This window comes from Phaseolus vulgaris, chromosome 4, assembly GCF_051622355.1.
Source record: "Phaseolus vulgaris cultivar YP4 chromosome 4, ASM5162235v1, whole genome shotgun sequence".
Classification (NCBI taxonomy): domain Eukaryota; kingdom Viridiplantae; phylum Streptophyta; class Magnoliopsida; order Fabales; family Fabaceae; genus Phaseolus; species Phaseolus vulgaris.
In genome coordinates, this window is record NC_143501.1 from 41788062 (window position 1) to 41809093 (window position 21032).

General features: G+C 33.6%; 1 protein-coding gene across 2 annotated transcripts; it reads left to right on the top strand.

Annotated features, from left to right (window-relative positions):
- Window positions 1-533: 533 nt before the first annotated feature.
- On the top strand, window positions 534-20801 carry TPP2 (tripeptidyl peptidase ii). 2 transcript variants are annotated; one of them, XM_068646695.2, is made up of 34 exons: window positions 534-929; window positions 1883-1961; window positions 2058-2131; window positions 2878-2987; window positions 3092-3172; window positions 3723-3809; window positions 4160-4302; window positions 5054-5204; window positions 5283-5405; window positions 5575-5658; window positions 5932-6119; window positions 6236-6410; window positions 6506-6627; window positions 6722-6801; window positions 7582-7640; window positions 9216-9370; window positions 12015-12193; window positions 12875-12987; window positions 13053-13223; window positions 13714-13839; window positions 13955-14055; window positions 14131-14248; window positions 14702-14781; window positions 15351-15423; window positions 15897-15982; window positions 16053-16104; window positions 16185-16319; window positions 16463-16534; window positions 17138-17230; window positions 17423-17518; window positions 17672-17770; window positions 18621-18713; window positions 19379-19582; window positions 20351-20801. In XM_068646695.2, the coding sequence occupies exons 1-34, from the start codon at window positions 716-718 to the stop codon at window positions 20507-20509; spliced, it is 3975 nt and encodes a 1324-aa protein (XP_068502796.2). In that variant the 5' UTR covers window positions 534-715; the 3' UTR covers window positions 20510-20801. The 2 variants fall into 2 exon arrangements, with proteins under 2 accessions (XP_068502796.2, XP_068502795.2); XM_068646694.2 differs by having other exon boundaries at window positions 539-929; window positions 19346-19582.
- Window positions 20802-21032: the final 231 nt, after the last annotated feature.

A 21032-nucleotide genomic window follows, 5' to 3' on the forward strand; every position in this document is an offset into this window, starting at 1 on the left:
GGACACTTTTCTTAAATAATATGTCCGTATCGTACACTCGTATAATAATCATAGGACATATATCGATAAAATGTTTAATTTAAAAAATATTTAATGAATTTTTAACAATTTTAGTATGGATCTAACACAAATGTTTTTTTTAAAAAAATACATTAATTTTTTTTCAAAACTCAAACTTATTATATAAATTTTTATTATGATTATAAAAATAAAAAATAAATTTTTTATCAGTAATAAAAATTATCTTTTTACTAAAAAAATTCTAAAACATACGTAATACACATAAATTTTTATTATTAATTTATATAATTTATAATTGCATATAATATATAAATATGTGTTATATATTTTAAAAATTATATCGACTTTTGTGTATCGATATCGTATTAGTGTGCTTCTTTATTGCACAAAATACACACCATGCGTATAAATTCCAATTAAAATTGATTAAATCCATTTATTTGGATCAAATTACCGCCACGTCAGCTCCTCGTTCAAAATTACTAAAACACCCTCTCTACCTCTTCATCACAACAAAACCAACGACGGACACGCAACCCACCCTCGCATCACCATCTCCATTTTCATCACTCCCGAGGCTCTGACTCTCACACAATACACTGATCACGCTCGCAGACACACGCGCTCACACACACAAAGAGCTTCGTCCTTCGAGAGCTTCTCATCGAAACGCCACCGTATCTTGCACAGGCCAATGCCGTGTTCTTCCTCCACTCCCACCACCACCGGCGATAACAGCAGCAACACCAGTAACAAGAATAGAGATGGTTCTTCCTCTCTGCGCGAGTTCAAGCTGAACGAATCCACTTTCCTAGCTTCGCTCATGCCTAAGAAGGAGATTGGCGTCGATCGTTTCCTCGACGCTCATCCTGAGTACGACGGTCGCGGCGCTCTCATCGCAATCTTCGGTACTCTTGCACCGTTGACTTTCAGTCTACTACGCCTTCTTCTTCTATTTTTTTAATTGTTTTAGAATTCGGATGTTGAAATGTTTGGAAGTGAACGATTGGAAATAATCTAGAGTTGAGGACTGTGTTTGAGACTTCGATTTAAATTGTTGTGTGATTCATATGTGATATATTATATTGAAGTTTTGAGAGTGCAGCTAATCAAAATTAAGATGCGTTTCAGTTTTTTTTTTTGTTTTCGGATTAATTGTGCGTTTGGTTCGCATTTGTGGAGATTTGTCGTGGACTTGATATAAAGAAATTGAAGAAATGCTGAAATTGGTGGAGTTTGTTGTTTTGGAATTGAAGTGATTTGATTTAGTTATGTCCGTTTCTGCGGTTTGGCTTTTGGTTAGAGAACCGGTTGAAGACTGAAGAAAGAGAACCTGTTGAAGACTGAAGAGAGAGAGAGCCTGTTGTGGTGACCATGTTGGATTGGTTGGGCCAATGAAGTGTTTTTTAGTGCTTTAGAATGTTTTGTTTGTAAGAAGTGCTGGGATTAAGATTTTGTGTTGTGTCAGCATTTATATATCGAGGATTTGTTGTCTTCGAATCTTTAATTGCTTTTTTTTTTGTTTGGATTTAGTGATGAAGATAAACGCTGTTTTCGTCCCAAGCTATGCTTGCATATTTTCTCTTTTGGTTATAGTCTGGATCCATTTTTCTTGTTTTATAATGGTCAGAGCGTTTCTTCGATGTTCCGTCTAGACTGCAGAGTAATGATTATAACCTGCACTTTGTTCTTTTGTTGGTTCTGTGCCCATCTAATCTGCTGACGCTGCTAGAATGCCTTTTAGAGTAATGATTACGTTGTTTGTATTCTTATAATATGCAGGTTTTTCTTATACTATGATTGCATTTGTTAACTGTTTATATGCCAAATTTGTTCAATCATTAGATTTGCATATTTACAGATTCTGGTGTAGACCCTGCTGCTGATGGATTACAGATTACCTCGGATGGAAAACCAAAAGTTCTCGATGTCATTGATTGGTAAACAGAAAGTACTTCATGTTGGATTTAGCTGATAATTCTTTTAATTGTGTACTGGTTTCCCAATAAATATAACGGCACTTTTTGTTTCCTCAGCACAGGAAGTGGTGATATTGATATCTCAAAGGTGGTGAAGGCTGATGCTGACGGTCATATTTTTGGGGCTTCAGGTTAGTGCTAGGAACATTTTGTAGCCTGTTTGTACCAATAATTACGTTTAGGCATTTTTCAGTATTTCTTGTTGTAATTGCTTGTAAATCAGGGTGTATTTTGTAAAAGAAAACTACGTGCACAGTTTATGTGACCTTGTTTTGGGATGAAGCTAGACAATTATTACAGTGAGTAGGTCAGTCTGAAAGCAAATTGCTACTCTTGATCACATGTACATTAAAGAAGTCATTTATAGGATACCCTAGTTAAGAGACAAAATATGAATGCAATGGCTGGATTGGTTTTAATTTTGTTCTATTGGTTTGGAATTCAGTTTTGTATATACTATTCTAAAACAGTTTTGAAGAAAATAATAGTCATAAAAATCTGTGAAGATAGTTTTTTCCCAGAGTAGTTATAGAATAGCATGTTCTTTAATTACAACTCTTCTGTTGATGAGTCAGTGTTCCATTTTTTTTATTATTTACAGGATAATGATTTTTTATGCTTACAGATTGAATACTATATTTGAACTTTTTGTTTTCTTGGTTTTAAAATGCTTACCTTGTTATATTGTTTTAAAAAATTAAGACAAGTACACACTTGTCCATTGTTTCATTAATTCTTTATGTGAATGCATGTATCTCCTACTCTGGTGCCTGTTTCTTCCCTTTTCTATTTATTCAATTTTGTTACTCAAGGAAATGAACCATTGAATTATTAAGCTCGTGTCTGTGGTTCAATCTTCCTGAAAATTATTTTACAGGGGCATCATTGGTTATCAATACATCATGGAAGAATCCTTCTGGTGAATGGCATGTGGGTTATAAATTGGTTTATGAGCTATTCACGGAAACTTTGACTTCTCGTTTGAAGGTTGTACTGCAGTCTTAGGAAATATTTTAGTTTCCCTTTAGGCTTCATGCATCTGGTTATTAAATCTAATTTCTGTTTTCTTCTTTTGAATTTTCCATTGGCAGAAAGAAAGAAAGAAAAAGTGGGATGAGAAAAACCAGGAGGAAATTGCTAAGGCTGTAAAACAACTTGCTGACTTTGATCAGGTTCATTGGAAATTTAATTGATTCTTACCAGGACTGTAGAATCTTTAATTATGTATAATGTATTCATAAGACTTCAACATTTAGTTTAGTATGTATGGAATATTGCCAGGGCAAGCTGTTAATATCTTCTCTTTTTGTTAATGCACCTTCCTACTTGTGTCCCGTTGATACATTAATTAGTACTGCATTGGTGTATTCTCTTAATGTTATTACTGGAAGTACTCATAAGTAGTTCCTCTGTGTGCTATTGTCTATTATGAACAAATGAGAATTTTCCTTAAAAGATTAAACACAGCCCACGAATATGGGTATAACTTAGCACTGTGTGATGTGCTATTTTTTTCCTTCTGGATTCTCATTTAATGATTGAAAACTGTTGAGTTTCTGTTGATTTTTTTAATTACTAGATCATATGATAGATTTTATTTTTTTTTGATCGGCAAGAAAGATCGTATGATAGATAATACTCTTAATTTTAAGGATAGCTATCTTGCTTATTTTTGTATATCATTTTGTTTCTATATAACACAAACCATGATACATTTTCTAGCAACACATCAAGGTAGATGATATACATCTTAAAAGGGCCCGGGAAGATATCCAGAATAGACTTGATATTCTGAGAAGGCAATCTGAGGTGAGTGCTGAGCATGTAATCTTACTTCTTATTCTCTGGGTCTCTGCCTTTTCCTGTGCTTGAAATAGGAAATAAATTATTGATTTGATTTTAAAATGTTATAGGACACTCATAAGTTGTGGAATGAGGATGATACAATGATTGTCACTGTATGAAATAATATTTGAAAAATCTTTTCCACCCTGCTCGCAGATAATGAAATTCTTGTTGTTCTCTCTCTCACCATTCTCAAAGATTCAAATATTCAAATTAAGAGAAACATTAATACTTGTATTGTATTTGTGCTCCACTGAGATTTTTGTCAATTGAAATTCCTTAATTTGAAAAGGGGATGCTGTTTCATGTTTTAGAGCTATGATGATAGAGGGCCTGTCATAGATGCTGTTGTCTGGCATGATGGAGAGGTTTGGAGGGTTGCCCTTGACACACAGAGTCTGGAGGATGATCCAAATAGCGGGAAGCTTGTTAATTTTGTGCCTTTAACTAATTATAGGTACACTTAGTTCCCTGTTTTAATATTTATTATAAATGTTAATCTTAGTTGATAGCTTTTGTCTGGAGATGTCTCGTGAAATTGACAGATGCTTTTTGGCAACAAATTTCCTACCACAAAGGACCTTAGGTTTGATTGTCACTGCATGCAGCCCTTGGTTTGGAAACCTTGTTCTATTGATTCCAACCTTGATTTCCTGAGTTATTTCGACTACAACAAAGTGCTACTATAAATATTGTATATATGAAAAAATGATGTCATCTTTTAAATATAAAGTAAACTTTAAAATGAGTTGAATGGGATTGAAGTTTCTGAGTGCTGTTGTGTTTTTGGAAATTTATTTTGAAACAGTTTGACCCTTGATTTTAACGTGATCATATTAAACAATTTTTTTACATCAAAACAGTTTAGATGCCATTCTGCAAACAGTGCTTCTAAATATATTTGGTTCTTCTTTCAGGTATTTTAGATGTTTTACTGGTTTATGTAATAAGAATAAATTTCAAATAGACAACATTCTTTTTCCTAGAAATTAAAAAAGGAGCAACTTAACAAGTAGGAGGAAGAGCTTGTTACCCACCTTTACCTTAATTAAGATGTTCCTGAATTAATTTTCTTTGCCATTGAAGAAAAATAAACTTATGTTGTTTGTCTATTGAAGAAATTATTGTCATTTTTGTTTCTACTAAGTGGGGTATGCATTGAAATCATATATGGTTTCAATGCTAACTGTGACTGCCTATTCTTTCAGGATAGAGAGGAAGTATGGTGTCTTCAGCAAATTAGATGCCTGTACATTTGTTGTTAATGTCTATAATGATGGGAATGTCTTGAGTGTCGTAACTGACAGTTCTCCACATGCCACCCATGTTGCTGGTATAGCTACTGCTTTCCACCCAAAGGTACTGATATATAAGTTTATTCATATAGTGCAATATTCTTATGAGGAATAGCCTTTTGATATACAATATTGCTTTTAGGAGCCCTTGTTGAATGGAGTTGCACCTGGCGCGCAAATAATATCGTGTAAAATTGGGGATTCTCGCTTAGGTTCAATGGAAACAGGAACTGGTTTAACTCGGGCACTGATAGCAGCTGTGGAGGTGCTTCAAAATTTTCCTTCTTTAGCTAATTATCCTGGATATTCTGACAAGAGAAATATGATTTGTCTTTGATTTTTGTCTGTTTGATGAGCTGAGTTTGTTTTTGGATTTTATAACATCCTGCATAAAGAAGACTTTTAATGATTGACATTCTACATTTCCTTTTCAGCATAAGTGTGACCTTATCAACATGAGTTATGGTGAAGGAACATTACTACCAGACTATGGGCGCTTTGTTGACCTTGTGAATGAAGTATTTTCTTAGACTTGAGATTTTAGTTGGGCACTTGTATCATTTACACGTTATTTTGTATTTTCTAAGTATTAAAGGAAAAGAAAGAATAGGGTAAATCTCTATATTATAGGGTTATGTTTATATAGGAAAAGAAACATATGGGCTAAGCTCATTACATAAATATGAGATATCTAAAAATATCTATAATATCTCATAATATCAAATAATATCTAATTATATCTAATAATATCTAACACTAAGTATTTGATACTCTGGTTGATTTACTTCTAGGTGGTGAACAAGCATCGTCTGATATTTGTGAGCAGTGCTGGTAATAGTGGGCCAGCATTGAGCACTGTTGGTGCACCTGGTGGTACTTCTTCAAGTATCATAGGTGTTGGTGCATATGTGTCTCCTGCTATGGCTGCTGGTGCTCATTGTGTTGTTGAACCTCCTTCTGATGGGCTTGAATACACTTGGTATATTTTGCTTCCCTGAAAACTTACTAATTAGATGACTTCTTATATCCTTCATTTTTAATTTTTTTGCTTATTTTTTAGCATCAATTATCATTCCATGTTTTTGATGGATACAGGTCTAGCCGAGGACCAACAGGTGATGGAGACCTTGGTGTTTGTGTGAGTGCTCCGGGTGGTGCTGTTGCTCCTGTTCCCACATGGACTCTGCAACGGCGTATGCTCATGAATGGGACATCAATGGCATCACCATCAGCCTGTGGAGGAACTGCATTGGTCATAAGTGCAATGAAGGTTCTTGCATGTGGTTCTTTTGTAGCTTATCTTATGTAGTTGTCTTTACTTGCACATATCTCTAGTTTTTCGAGTGTGTATTGATCTGCATGCAGGCTGAGGGAATTCCTGTGAGTCCATACAGTGTGAGGATAGCACTTGAAAATACTGCAGTCCCCATAGGTGATTTACCTGAGGATAAATTATCCACTGGACAAGGGCTTATGCAAGTTGACAAGTTAAATAATTTGTCCAGTTTTTACTTCAATGGAAATTTTAGTAAATGCTAGTTATTAGACCGTTATTGACTCAAATCATATACTCTTTGACAGGGCTTTTGAATATATACAGAAGTGTCAAAATGTTTCGAGTGTTTGGTATCAAATAAAAATCCAACAATCTGGAAAAACTAGTGAGTCTCTACCATTATATTTTACCTTCTTTTTATTTGAACAATAAAAGGAAAGATATTATCTTTTGTCTTTTCCTTTGTGACTGTAGAAAGTGTAGTATGTCATTTATGTACAAGAGATTAAAATCATTTGCATGTCTTCACCTAACGGCTTAAGCTTATGGGGCAGTTGGTGTAAAATTTCGTCTTAAAATCAATTAAAATCAAGTGATGTTGTCTGAAAAATATATGAGCTGCACTTCAAGACTTAGGACAGGCCATGTGGGACTTTTCTAACACTCCCCTTCCACATTTGCCTGCCAAACTAGGCAACCCTACCAGCATAGGTGATGGCCAATATGAGCTATAGACTGTGATACCATGTTAGATTTCATCTTAAAACCAATTGGCATTAAGTGAAGTTGCCTAACAGATTTATAAACCACATTCCAAGACTCGAGGCAGGTGATTTGGGACTTCTTAACAGACCGTACATTAAATGTTATCAGATGAATTTAATCTTCATTCTTTTAATAAGAGTGTGGGGTCCAGTCTACCTTGTGTGACTAAGGGTTCTTGTGTGAGGGGTGTGTTAAATATAGAGTAATTCGTTTGCTTTCACCTAATAGATAGTTGGTTCATGCCCATGGATAAATAATCCAATTAATTAGACAACTTGATGCACTAATAAGATTCGAAAACATTAAATTGAAATTAAGAAAGTTTACATGTAACTTGTCTTGGAGGAAAAGCTAGACGGTAGAGAAATATCTTATACTTTTGTATGATTACTAATGACAGATCCTTCATCAAGGGGAATCTACCTCAGGGAGGCTAGTGCTTGCATGCAATCTACTGAGGTGAGATCATTGATAAACTTGTTTTGCACCACTACATTGTTGATCACAATGACTGAGTCAGGTCTTTTGAAACTTGTAGAGTGAAATTAAAGATGGGAAAACCAATTACTGATGATTTGTACTTGGATCCAATATTGGTTAACTGATACAGGAATTATAAAAATGATGAGAAATTGAAGAGTTAACAATGCTACTATACTAGTTTATGCCATTCATAAGATGAAAATGAAACAACAAAATTAGAGTCTGTGGCTTGTCTGTTGGTAAAAAAATGGTGAGGAATTGTATTTTTGATTCCCTTTTCACTTTTTTTTTCTGTTTAAAAAATATTTTTTAATACAATTCTACAATATGTTGCTATCAATTTCTTATTAAAAAATCTATTAAGTTTTGAAAGTTGTTTTCAAAGCTAATAGTTTTTTTAAAAAAAGAAAGCAGAAACACCTCGGGACATGTCTCGTCATTCTCTTCCTGTTTTCTTCAAGTCAGGACACAGATTTTTAGAAAGTAGAAATGTGGTAAAGGGAATAACAAATGTTACAAAGTAGAGAATTGTTTTTGAAAACAATAATAATGACGTATCGGTTTTTACAGTTGTCAATAACAATAATTCTGATTCCTAATCTGTACAACCTACATTACTTAGTCCAATTATGTACAACAAAGGGCCTGGTTACTCTTCCTATATATACTACTCCCATCAAGTGGCTTCTTGAAGATTTCTACTACTTGTTAATTTTATTTTCCGGTTATAGCATGAAGTATGCATAAGTGTTGGCTAAATCTTTTTTCTCAAACAAGGATTTTGCAATGCTTTCAATTTGCATGTGTATTTGGTGTACTTTGTTGGAAAAAAAACATGCTAGAATCTTTACTGTATTTCTTTGGTACGTTTGATGTCTCTAGGTCATCTAGGATGAAGTAGGCTTTGTACATTCTTTGTGGGGTTCTGCTCATGGTTATTTTTGGGTGGTTGTCATCTGGTCTAGGAAAAATTGACCTGATGTGTTGCATGTTTCTTGTTCTTAGGTTTTCCTTGCCCCCACTCCTTTTATTCCGGTTTTTGATTTTGTTAGTTCTTGGGGATTATAAATTTTCCATTTTTCACCTAACTCTTGAATAAACTGACAATTGACTTTTAAGTGTTCAATTCTTTTTTTCATGATACATTGGGTTTGATGCAGTGTAATGGTTACTTGATTATTAAACCAAAGTTTCATACATAGAGGGTCCGTTAATCCAATCTCATAAAGTAGGTAGTTATCAGTTGGGGATAGTGGTGCATAGTACTTGACCTCCAAAATAATTAACGGTATAATGCTGAAAAATTATACAGTAGTTAATTGTTTTATTGAATTTTAAATTAAAAGCAATATGCCAAACATAATTATCTCCCAATTAATTTGGCTGACTTACCGTGCCGATATATTACATCTTCCAACTTTGCAAGTGTCTTCTCTTGTCGTTTCTACTCTTCAAAATTCTAATTTCTCATCAGCTACTTGTAAATTTCACTGATGGTCCTCTGATTTCAGTTAGTAATCGTTTCAAACTTTTGGTTGAATATTTTCACAGTGGACAGTTCAAGTTAATCCAAAATTTCATGAAGATGCTGACAACTTAGAGGATTTGGTTCCATTTGAGGAGTACATTGAATTACATTCTACAGAAGAGACAGTTGTGAAGGCCCCTGACTATCTATTGCTCACTAATAATGGTCGCACCTTCAAGTTAGTGTTCTTTGCTTTGCCATTATTTTCATTTTTTTGCATATATTGCATAAGTTTACATAATTTTACATTGAATGTGTTGATAGAACGGTCTTTCCTCTTGTCTACTGTAGTTGGTTATAAACTGAAATTAATACACTCCTGATTTTGTTATTTCAATATTAATTAATTTATTAGATATGTACCGATGTTTCTGTTGATCAAATTGTTTGAGTTCTGTGTCTTTAGCTTTATGTGTTAATATTTCAATTTTGTACAGCTCTTCCTTAATAAAATTATGAGCAAAGTTTTCCGAAAAAAGATGTAAACACCTTTCTTTCTCTTGGTTTATCTTTATGCTAATAGGTTGATGTATGTATTTTGTGGGGAATTGAAATGATTTCCTTAACTTGCCTGTGTTCTGTCAATCCTTCCTGCTCGAGTGAAAACACTTCCTTTGCATTTGTGAAGCAATGTGTTTTTGTTATCATAATTTTGTTCATGGCATGTCCCTCAATCAATATCAAATATAACCATTTCATGGTACAATTTTACTTTTATAATAATTTTGAAGTAGACACATTGCTGCCTTGCACAACCCTACTTGCGATTTTTAGCTAACCCAGATGACCACAAGATCATCCAAATAATGCAAGCCTCAAAGATCAATAACTACCTCCCAACTGACTTGAAAGTGAAAACAGGGGGCCTATTTCCAAAAAGTCCAATTAAAATTTCCCAGGATTTCAATGAGAGGAGTGTTAGCAGCACATTCTAACTTACTAGTATTGGTTAAAAATTTATTAAAAACTATAAAATTATAATTGGGGTTTTGTTGAAGACCATGTGATAGGAACACAATTTTGTGATTTTCAAGAAATTTCAGTCAATGATAAAAGTGTGTTGCTAGCATTCCTCTTTCAACAAAATTTCACTGATTTTACCTTTTCCAAAATAATGGTACACTTCTAAAAATACTAGCTTATCGAATTTCTAGAATGTTAATGCAACCGAAATATTGAAGTTTCCTATGTGAGCATTGTTGAAAGAGAGACATAGATGGAATAGATGCTGAAAATTGTGTATTACTAAACAAATTCCATTTTCTATACGCAGTTGAGAATAAATACATGATATGATATGCTTCTAAATCATATTCTATTGAATCTGCTTGTAAAAAGGTAATCCTGTAACCATAAAGATCTGATTAAATAAGAAAGATATAAAAAAGTAAAGTAAATTCTAAGAGATATGTTAAATGGATTAGTGCAAAACAAGTCATGGAAGATGGTACTGTTTTGGTACCATGTTGAGAAGAGAGAAATCAAGACAGAATATAATGAATTCCGTGAGGTCTATGTACACATGAACATTCTTATTTATAATGAAGAAGAGATATCATAACAAGGAACAAAATATATAATAATGTGAAATATTTGGCAAGATATTTCTTTATCAAATCATGTCATATATCCCTATTTAATGTAATTCAATAATATCTGCAACATATCTCCCTGCCGAGGAAGCTACAAACCCAGTTACCGACGGCATAGTGGTAGGAGAGGGATTGGGCTCAGTGGTAAGAGACGGATTGGGCTTAGAAGTAGGAGATGGATCCATAGATCTACTTGCTATCCAATTGATGACAAAAGCAGCAACGGCTCCGGCGAGATTCTGACGGAAATTCTGGCAACTACGGCTTCGGCGAGATTTCGACGATGGCAACTCTGACGAGATTCCAGCAACGGCGACTTCGGTGAGATTCCGATGACAACGCTCCGGCGAGATTCTGACGACGGTGACAACTCCGGTGACGATGAACAGTGGGTTCACCAAAAAAAATTGAATCCTAACCTTAAGCTCTAGATACCATATTAAGAATGAAGAAAATGTATTTAGGATTGATATCCCTTGTGTAAAATACACACATAGGGGTCTTTATTTACAAATGAGAATAATAACAGAATCAATAACATATAAACTATGGGCCAACTATTAAAATAATGCTCAGAGAACACATTGACAGACGGAAATGGAAAATTTTAAAATATTTGTGGGTGGTATGATAAACCTAACAAAACTTGTTAGGATACACTCTGCTCTCATCTTAGAAACTTGATCCAGTCCTCTAACTTAATTCTACAAAATCAGATTGTAAAGTGAGGTTTGATCTTACTTATATACTATACATGAGTTATATCATCTAAGATACTTTTACATATTCTAAAATATCTTTAGATATTTCTTACAAGCATTGCTTTGGGATTACCGATAAGACAATATTAAAATTGTTGGAGTAGAATGATAAGGCAACTTTTTGTCTATTAAAAATGCCCACAATTTGCGTGAACTAATGACATAACAATTACTACTTTATACAGTACAGACTATGCATAAGTGTTTAATGAAAAATAATTAATTTCTTAGGTAAAATGGTCCAAAGTCTAACCAAACCAATAGAAATCTAATTTAAACTATGGAATAAGCAGTCTATTAAAAGTAGTTTACAACAATGTTGAACTATAATAGAATTCACTATGTTGAACTAGAATAGAATTAGGATCGATCTCCTTTTTTAATGGTGTTATTTGACTGAGTTTTTGTTAACTAATGTTAATTTGTAGTTCTGTTTTCTTAATGACAATTTGTTTTCTCCCATTTTCAGTGTAGTGGTTGATCCTTCCAATCTTTCTGATGGTCTTCATTACTTCGAGGTCTATGGTATTGACTACAAAGCTCCATGGCGTGGTCCTCTTTTCAGAATTCCAATCACCATAACAAAGCCTAAGGCTGTAACTAACCTGCCTCCACAAATTTCTTTTTCAAAGATGTTATTCCAGCCAGGTGAGCATTAGTTGGTTAAGTTTAATCTTCATGCTTCTTTTCGTTGGTGTCCTACTAAAGTTTTAAATCTGGGATCTACATGTAATCTGTTATAATTATTAAAATAAAATAAGGAGTTGAGCGATCCTATATAATTAGCAATAGATTCTATATGTATTATCAAGAACATTTTTATTTATTCCCAAACCATGTCTTTGGTACTAGAGGATACTAAATATCCTCTATTTGTTGTATTGCTTGTTTTTTTCTCAATATAAATAAAGCACCCATGTTATGTCGGAAACACGGTTCAGTTGAATGTTTCTCTCTTCCCTAGAGCTTAACATAATGCATAGCTACCAAACCATAACATAAGTATTCCCCAGTACCCGTTCTCTTCTCTATTGGATTTGTCTTAAATTATTTATCTCATATTTGCATTCCATTCACAATTCTTCTATAGTTTCATGTATATAGCCCTAATTCAGTGCTTACAGTGGGCGACACTTATGAAGGGGATGCTCCTACTTATTTAGTTAGGCTACTTTTATATAGATCTTATTCATGTTTGGGTGAGTGCTGGTGTAGCACAAGGGTCGTACACAATAGCCTAATCCATATACTAATCCTAGACCAAAAAAGAAGTGCATATACTTAAATTAACACTTTCGGATATTTGCTTTTTGTTTGTTGCTTCACTAGGCCATATAGAAAGAAGATACATCGAAGTGCCCCATGGTGCAACTTGGGCCGAAGCAACGATGAAAACATCAGACTTCGACACAGCAAGAAGATTTTATGTGGATGCTGTTCAGGTATGAGTTGTGGTTTGAAACTTTGTCAGGTTACAGTACTCTTGTTGACATGTATTCTATCCCAGCTGTGCCCACTGCAAAGACCTTTGAAATGGGAGACTGCTGTAACTTTTCCTTCTCCTGCTGCCAAAAGCTTTGCCTTTAGGGTAGTAAGTGGTCAGACATTGGAACTAGTCATTTCTCAGTTCTGGTCAAGTGGCATAGGGAGTCATGAGACTGCGAGTGTGGATTTTGAGGTAATATAATTCTTATGAAGATGAATTTTCCCACTCTCTGATATTTGGATAGACTGTGCTGTTTCTTTTTGATAAAAAGAGAAATCTTCTACATTTTGAATTGCATGGCACATGATGATTTTTCCTATTACTTTTGGTAATTGATGCTAGTTAGAAGCATCTCAGTCCTTTTACATTACCTTGCTTGTATTGTGTGATAATGGTTGATATTTTTTCATTTTTCATCTATACAACAAATCAGGAACTTAAAATGTTAAAAGGTGAAGGCCGTCGAAATATCTCCTGAATAAACACGATTTTTCTTCCTCTTGATACAGTAATTTTTTGTTGCCCTTTCATATATTAAAATCTCTGAATAAAGCATAATTGGATCTTTTTCCATGAATGATCTGTTTGGGCTTCATGTATGATCTCTTTTATAAAGTGGGATATGATGAGTTATTTCATTCTGCATTGAAGATACAAATCTACTGTCTACATAAAATTCCAGGTTGTGTTTCACGGAATAAAAGTCAATCAAGATGTTATACTTGATGGTAGTGACGCACCAGTTAGGATTGACACTGAAACTCTACTGGTATCTGAGGAACTTGCACCTGTGGCAATTCTAAACAAGGTTATCTTTTTAAAGCTACTTCTGTCCTTGTATTTATGATATCCTGTTATGCTATGCTGTTGTTTTGGAATACCAATAAGATTTACCTGTTTCCTAATGTATACTGAACTTTCAGATTAGGGTACCATATCGACCAGTAGATTCTAAGATTATTGCACTTTCAACAGATCGGGACAAACTTCCTTCTGGAAAGCAGATACTGGCATTGACTTTGACGTGAGCTATAACTTTTTTGTGTCATTTGTCTTTAGATAATGTAGATGGCCTTTTCTCAGTATCCAGATTTTGCAGCTACAAGATCAAATTGGAAGATGGAGCTCAAATAAAACCTCACGTACCATTGTTAAATGACCGGATATATGACACTAAATTTGAGTCCCAATTTTACATGATTTCTGACTCAAACAAGGTATATTAATATTCAGTTACCTTCTAAAAAGTATAAATTGTTTATGTTAGATATTCTTTTTCTCATTATTATGAATAATAAGATGCATCTAACTTGGATTCTTATATAAAAATTGAGTTTTAATTTTTGCAAATTTTTGTCTAACTAATTATAATCTACTGATAGTCAGGTTATAAAGTAGTGGGATTTATAACCTATTGGGTGAGAATGCCAGTGTAATCTGTAATGGGCTTTGCCAGATGATATCTGTTTCTTTGGTGTATTCCAACATCTTTTCTATTTTGGTAGCTCTTGAACATGGTTGGAAATACTTTTCTCCAAGGAAATTATCTCATGTTTTTTAGCTACCGGAGAAAGCTGGGAAAAGAATAAAATGTCCATTTATCTAAAATAACATGTACAATATCTGTTTGATATATTTTATATCTCATGCTTTATCTTTTCTGATTATAGCGCATATATTCATGTGGGGATGTCTATCCGAGTTCTTCTAATCTTCCCAAAGGAGAATATACTTTACAGTTTTATTTGAGGTACTTGTCTTTTTCGTAGCATAAACCCTGGATGAGAGTGAACACACTTCTTTGTTCGCATTGGAGCTTTCTATAGACCTGATGGCATTACTTGACTGTGTAAATTTTGAAATATATTTTAATTCATTGGTAGCGATTGAATGCTAGTAGTGAACTAATATTGTTAAGAGGACTTGAAAGGTTGATTTATTTATACTTCTAATAAGAAAGCTAGCATAGCGCAAGTAGAATGTTTCTAGATTAATAAAATATTTATGCATAAAAGTTCATTCAACTTGTCCCTTACTGATAGAATACCAGTTGAACCAATAGCATTTAACTTCTCCTTACTCTGTCCTAAATTGTCAACATTACAGTTATTATTGAACATATTCTAATAATACGTAACTGCTATGATATTTATGATTAAACCTATTCTAATAATAAATTAGCCACTCTATTTTCTACCTATTAATGCCAAAATGAGAGTTATCATTACATTTATATCCAATAAAGAATGATTTCTCATGATTGTTCTTATTGGTTCCCATCACTTGCATTCATAATAGTTTATAATTTATTTGTTTCAGGCATGACAATGTGCAGATTTTGGAAAAGATGAGGCATTTGGTGTTATTCATTGAGCGAAATTTGGAAGAGAAGGTATTTTATAATTTCAATTTTAAGTATTTCACAAATGGACAATTGCTGCTGAAGTCTAGAAGAGCTTTTCAACTATGATTGAAGGTTTTTGAAGTAGCTTTGAGAATGTGACTCATGATAAAATTGGGGTCGAGGCACCATAAATCTTATCAAGGGGAGAGTTTTGAAACTATGATTAAATGGTATTTTTACTAGATAATACAATATTACAAACACATGGCAGCTGCATTACACAAATCAGATGATGCTGTTGGGTTAAACATACCCAAATTGAAGAACCTTTTGTCTGGATTCTCGAAGTTTCGTAATTCTCACTTTTGTTTGAAAATAATTTGTAATGGAGTTATAGATGCCTCTATCAGAACGTGCTTCTGCTGTCTATCTGTAAAAAATTACGTATGGTCCACTAAAATTTAGAAGTACTCTTTCTATCTGTTTATTCATTATCTTTTTTATGTTTTGTTTGTTTCTAGGATGTCATTCGGTTAAGCTTTTTCTCTCAACCTGATGGCCCACTGATGGGAAATGGTTCCTTTAAGTCCTCATCTCTAGTTCCAGGGTATGTGAGTAAGTCTGTAGTCTTGGTTTAAATTTCTTGTGTCAGTGTGTTGACTTTTGCTTTTTGGCAGTATAAAAGAAGGATTATATATTGGTCCACCACAAAAAGAAAAGCTTCCCAAGGTACATTGCTATTTACTGTCAGCATTTAAGATATTATTGATACTGACACTGTATAACGGCTTTTTTTAAAATTTCTGCAGAATTCTCCACAGGGATCTGTATTGCTAGGGACAATTTCATATGGGAAACTATCATTTGCTGGTCAGGGAGAAAATAAAAATCCTGAAAAGCACCCTGCTTCATATACAATTTCTTATATAGTTCCCCCAAATAAGGTCACTCTCTGCCTTATAAAGTTACTTTCAGATCCCATGCTCATAACTACTATTTGAGCAAGCATTGGACTGTGCTGTAGTTGAATCAACTATTATATAATGTGACTGAAGTTAATGTCTAATTCCATGTATTATTTTGAAAGATTGACGAGGACAAGGGAAAAGGTTCTTCCTTATCTTCCAAGAAGACTGTTTCAGAACGCATAAACGAAGAGGTATTATGAAAGTCATACATTAGCAGAAGAGCTTCCTTTGGATATTTGTTTCCTGTTTTTACATAAGGTTCAATTCATACTCTTTTTACATAAGGTTCCATATTTGCATTGTTATAAAAATTCATTATTGAAATATTGGTAAATGGATGTGAATGAGGATTTCTCGGGTCTCTTGTAGTAGTGAAGTTAACTAATTCACCTTTGATTTGACTGACTATCTTATCACTGAAGTTCATAACCTTTCTTGATTCAAATCAATGGCATTTTATTGAATATTTTCTACTTGTTGATACTGTATTTGAAAGCATTTATTTTAGAATATTCCATTATCTTAAATATTACCCAGTCTTTTTGACTGAAATGAGTGAATGATGTATGCACTTTTTTCTTTTATGGTAAAGTGATGATAGAATTTAAATGCCTTTACCATTTAAGTGGAGCATGCATGTATATTGTACACAAGTTATGAAACAGATGACTGTAAATATCCTTTGTAATTTAATTATGCCTCAAATTTGATAGCATGGTGTAGATTTTATTTTAAAGATTTTACAATGTTTATCTCATGTCTTGGTGGTTCTTTAATTTTACTTTGTCCATCAGGTAAGAGATACTAAAATAAAAGTTCTAGCAAGCCTAAAACAAGAAACTGGTGAAGAGCGCTTGGAGTGGAAAGAGCTATCTGCCTTGCTTAAAGTCAGTACTTAAAATTTTGTCCTAATTTGTCTTTTGCCTTCATTTTATTTTTGTAGTCCCACAGTTAATTGGTTTATATTTTGCAAGATTTTTTTTCTCTGTTTTTCAAAATTGTAATGGGCTTTATATTTTCTGATAAATTTAATCAGTTTTCCATTAATTAGTACATGAATATGTTATGTTTCCTTGCAGTCAGAATATCCAAAGTACACTCCATTACTTGCAACCATTTTGGAAGGTTTAGTTTCAAGGAGTAATGTCAAAGACAAAATTAATCATGATGAAGAGGTACTTGACACTTGTCACTTCATAATCTCATCCTTGCTACCTTAGTTATCTTAGTAATAGTTTGAGTCCTAATGGGTTTATGTGGAAAATTTATACTATTGAAGTTTGTGCTGGTGTAAATAAAACTATAAAAATCATGATTGCAATTTGCAGGTGATTGGTGCAGCCGATGAGGTGATTGACAGTATTGATAGGGAAGAGCTGGCAAAATTTTTTGCACTAAAAAATGATCCAGAAGAAGAAGAAGCAGAGGTGCCCAATCTTGTCTTCAATAATAGTTGTTATTCCATTGCCGATTCTGAAATGGTTTCTAAAGAACAGAAGATAGGCAGAAATCCTGTGTGTTATTGCATACATATAATCTATTAATACAGTAAGGACAGTAAATTAAGAGAGCAATTGCAGGTCTTAATGAACTAACTGTAGCCCATGAACTAATTACAGCTTATCTGTCTTGTGGACAGTTGTCCTACAGCTACTTAATATGTGCTGAAACCAACCATTATTAATGTGTGCTAAATCCTACAGTTACACTGTGTTCTATTTAAGGGAACTGCAAAATACTCTTATGTATGTTGACTGTTTATTTAAGTTTGGATATATAACTACATACTTATGAAATGTGTGTACATACTTGGAAGTTCTCAAATAGTATATGAGAACTCTGTTGAAAAGACTCAACTAGTTATATTTCTGTAGAATAATTTAAACGCAGACATTGTATAAATTGTTATGGTATAAATATTTCTATACAGTAATGAAATCAAACGTTAACATTGTTCTTCACCAAATTTATTATAGAACTTTATTCTGTCTATGTTGATAAATACATTTTTCACTACTTTCACTCTGCATTATGGTACAATACATTTCAAGAGAGTTTTCTGTGAATGCTCGAGTGCACTTAGCACTCAGTATGCTGATATTTGCATGCTTGAAAAAAATAATATAACTTATATTTACAAGAATAAAAAAGAATTGGACTTCTTTCTAATTGCAAATGCTTGATAATTTCCTATTGTTTCCAAAGTATATATTATCATTTCCATCAGTGGTTATTTGCAATTTGTTCGCTTTTAATGATCTTTCATTCTCACTGTAGAATATCAGGAAAAAGATGGAGTTAACCCGAGACCAATTGGCAGAGGCACTCTACCAAAAGGGGCTTGCGCTGGCAGAGATTGAGTCTTTAAAGGTTTGAGCTTCTTTATTCTTTTTTGTGATCAGGCACTTTGAGCAATTATTATACATTTTCATCAATAATTTAAATACACGCTAAACTAAGTGAAGAAACATGCAGATATTATTAGAGAAGTCTGTTCCATTTGTCATGTTAGGTTAATAGAGAGGTTGTTTTATTTTTTCCTAGTAGCTATTTGAAGCAGTAGTGCTTGATCTTATAAAATTATTGAAAATATACCCAAGAAAAGGAAATATCCTGTAATGTGAGGTGGCAACTTCAGTATTTTTCTCTTGTGCGTGTAAAATATTGAGACATGCAGTTGGATTTTCCTGTGTAACCCCATCATGTTAATGAATAGGACGGTATGACAGAATAAAATGATTAAATCTCATTGAATGTCTATGTAAAACTTTTCACTAACTGTGGATACAAGGTAAATTCATAATCTTTTGTGAAACTACAATTCTCATGGGCATGATATTTATGGGATTTTATTTCTTGCATTTCACTTATAGTCTCCTTTGGTTAGTTCGAGTTGAGTCATCCGCACTATTCTTCTGATGAAAATGCGGAGACCCTCCTTAAATGCATCACAGTTCCATTATGATAGTGGTTACATTTAATTATTTTTTTACCAATAAAAGTTGGCAGACTTGACTTGGTGTATATTATCAAAGGACGTAGATAAGTCCCCAACTTCGGCTGGCACAGAAGGGGCAAAAGGAGGCTTGGACAAAAAACAATCTACAGATGATCGCAAAGATTTGTTTGAAGAGAATTTCAAAGAACTGAAGAAATGGGTTGATGTGAAGTCAGCTAAATATGGAATTCTCTTAGTAACACGTGAGAGGCGAGCTCAAAGGCTTGGGACAGCATTGAAGGTATTTATTTTTTGCAAGTCTTGCATTGGTTGCTGCATGTAACTCGTCAATTTATTAATTAATACTTTACAAATAATATCGTATGGCACTGGAGTCTACTTGATTATGCTGACCCGGCACGATTCTTTGATCCTCCTAGGTGAGATTTATTAAGTAGTCAGTCACGTATTATCAATATTTTTAAAACTGGACTAATAGTCGAATTAGCAAAGGGACATCAATGGTTTAAACATAGTTAAAAACTAGTGCAATTAAAATATTTTTAAATTTTATAACATATTAAAGTAATAAACTGATATATTAATAAAGCAATACACATTTATATTTAATCATGAACAGGAATCATACCTTAAAATGAGTTCAAATATGTCAGTATTTAAAACTATATTAGCCAGTCCTTTGAGAAAAATAGAAAAAAAAAAACTAGGAAGAATGTCTTGTGGTTTTATGGACGATATCCTTTGAAAAGAAAAAAGTATGTCGTCTGGTTTTGTGGATTGTATGAATCGGACACTCAAGAGACTCAGTTTAAAGGTCTTGGGTGAAATTGACTGGTATGATCAGTCTTTTTCATCATTGCGTATTGTAACACGTGATTAATGATTCCAAGTCACAAAACTCAATGAGATAATTTATAACGATTAAGTAACTCTTGCGTGTCATCAATGCAAGTGTGGTTATATTTTGTTGATGATAGTTTGTTAGGGTAAAGGGACATTGGGTAGATAAATCACCAACAGCTTCTGAACCTATTCTCCTTCGATTCAGGTACTGTGTGACATAATTCAAGATGATGCTGAGCTTGCCAAAAAGAAATTCTACGATCTAAAACTGTCTTTGCTTGATGAGATTGGATGGACACATTTAGCCACATATGAAAGACAGTGGATGCATGTGCGTTTCCCTCCAAGCTTGCCTCTCTTCTAGGACCTTCCCATAGGGTAGGGTGCTGAACAGTAATGTTAAGACTTTGAAACTATGTCCTTTCCCTCAATATTTAGCATTTGAGGATAATTCATGTAACATTACTCCTTTCACATTGTGACCTATCCTTTATCTTTTTGTGGGCATCTGGACCTGGGGTATTTCAAACATGACATCGGAACTTTGCCATTTAAGTTTATTGCTTATTGCTATGCCTTCAGTGTGGCTGCCACATCAAAGGCACCGTCTATCCCATTTACTTCAGTGTAATAAATAAATAAAGAGTTTTTGCATATCTTGTTGATTTTGTTCCCTATGCCTTTTTTCTTTTCAATTTGGAATCTAGAGTATCTGAAGTGACTCTTATAACTATTGAGTAGTTTACTTTGAGACTATTTATTTCTTCACCCTTCCATTCCAAAATCTTCAATCTGAAATTGATAAAGTTCTCAAGAAAATTGTGGAATCAGGAGGATGGAATCTTAATAGAAATAGAAGTGGTTAATGAAAGAGAAATGGAGTAAAA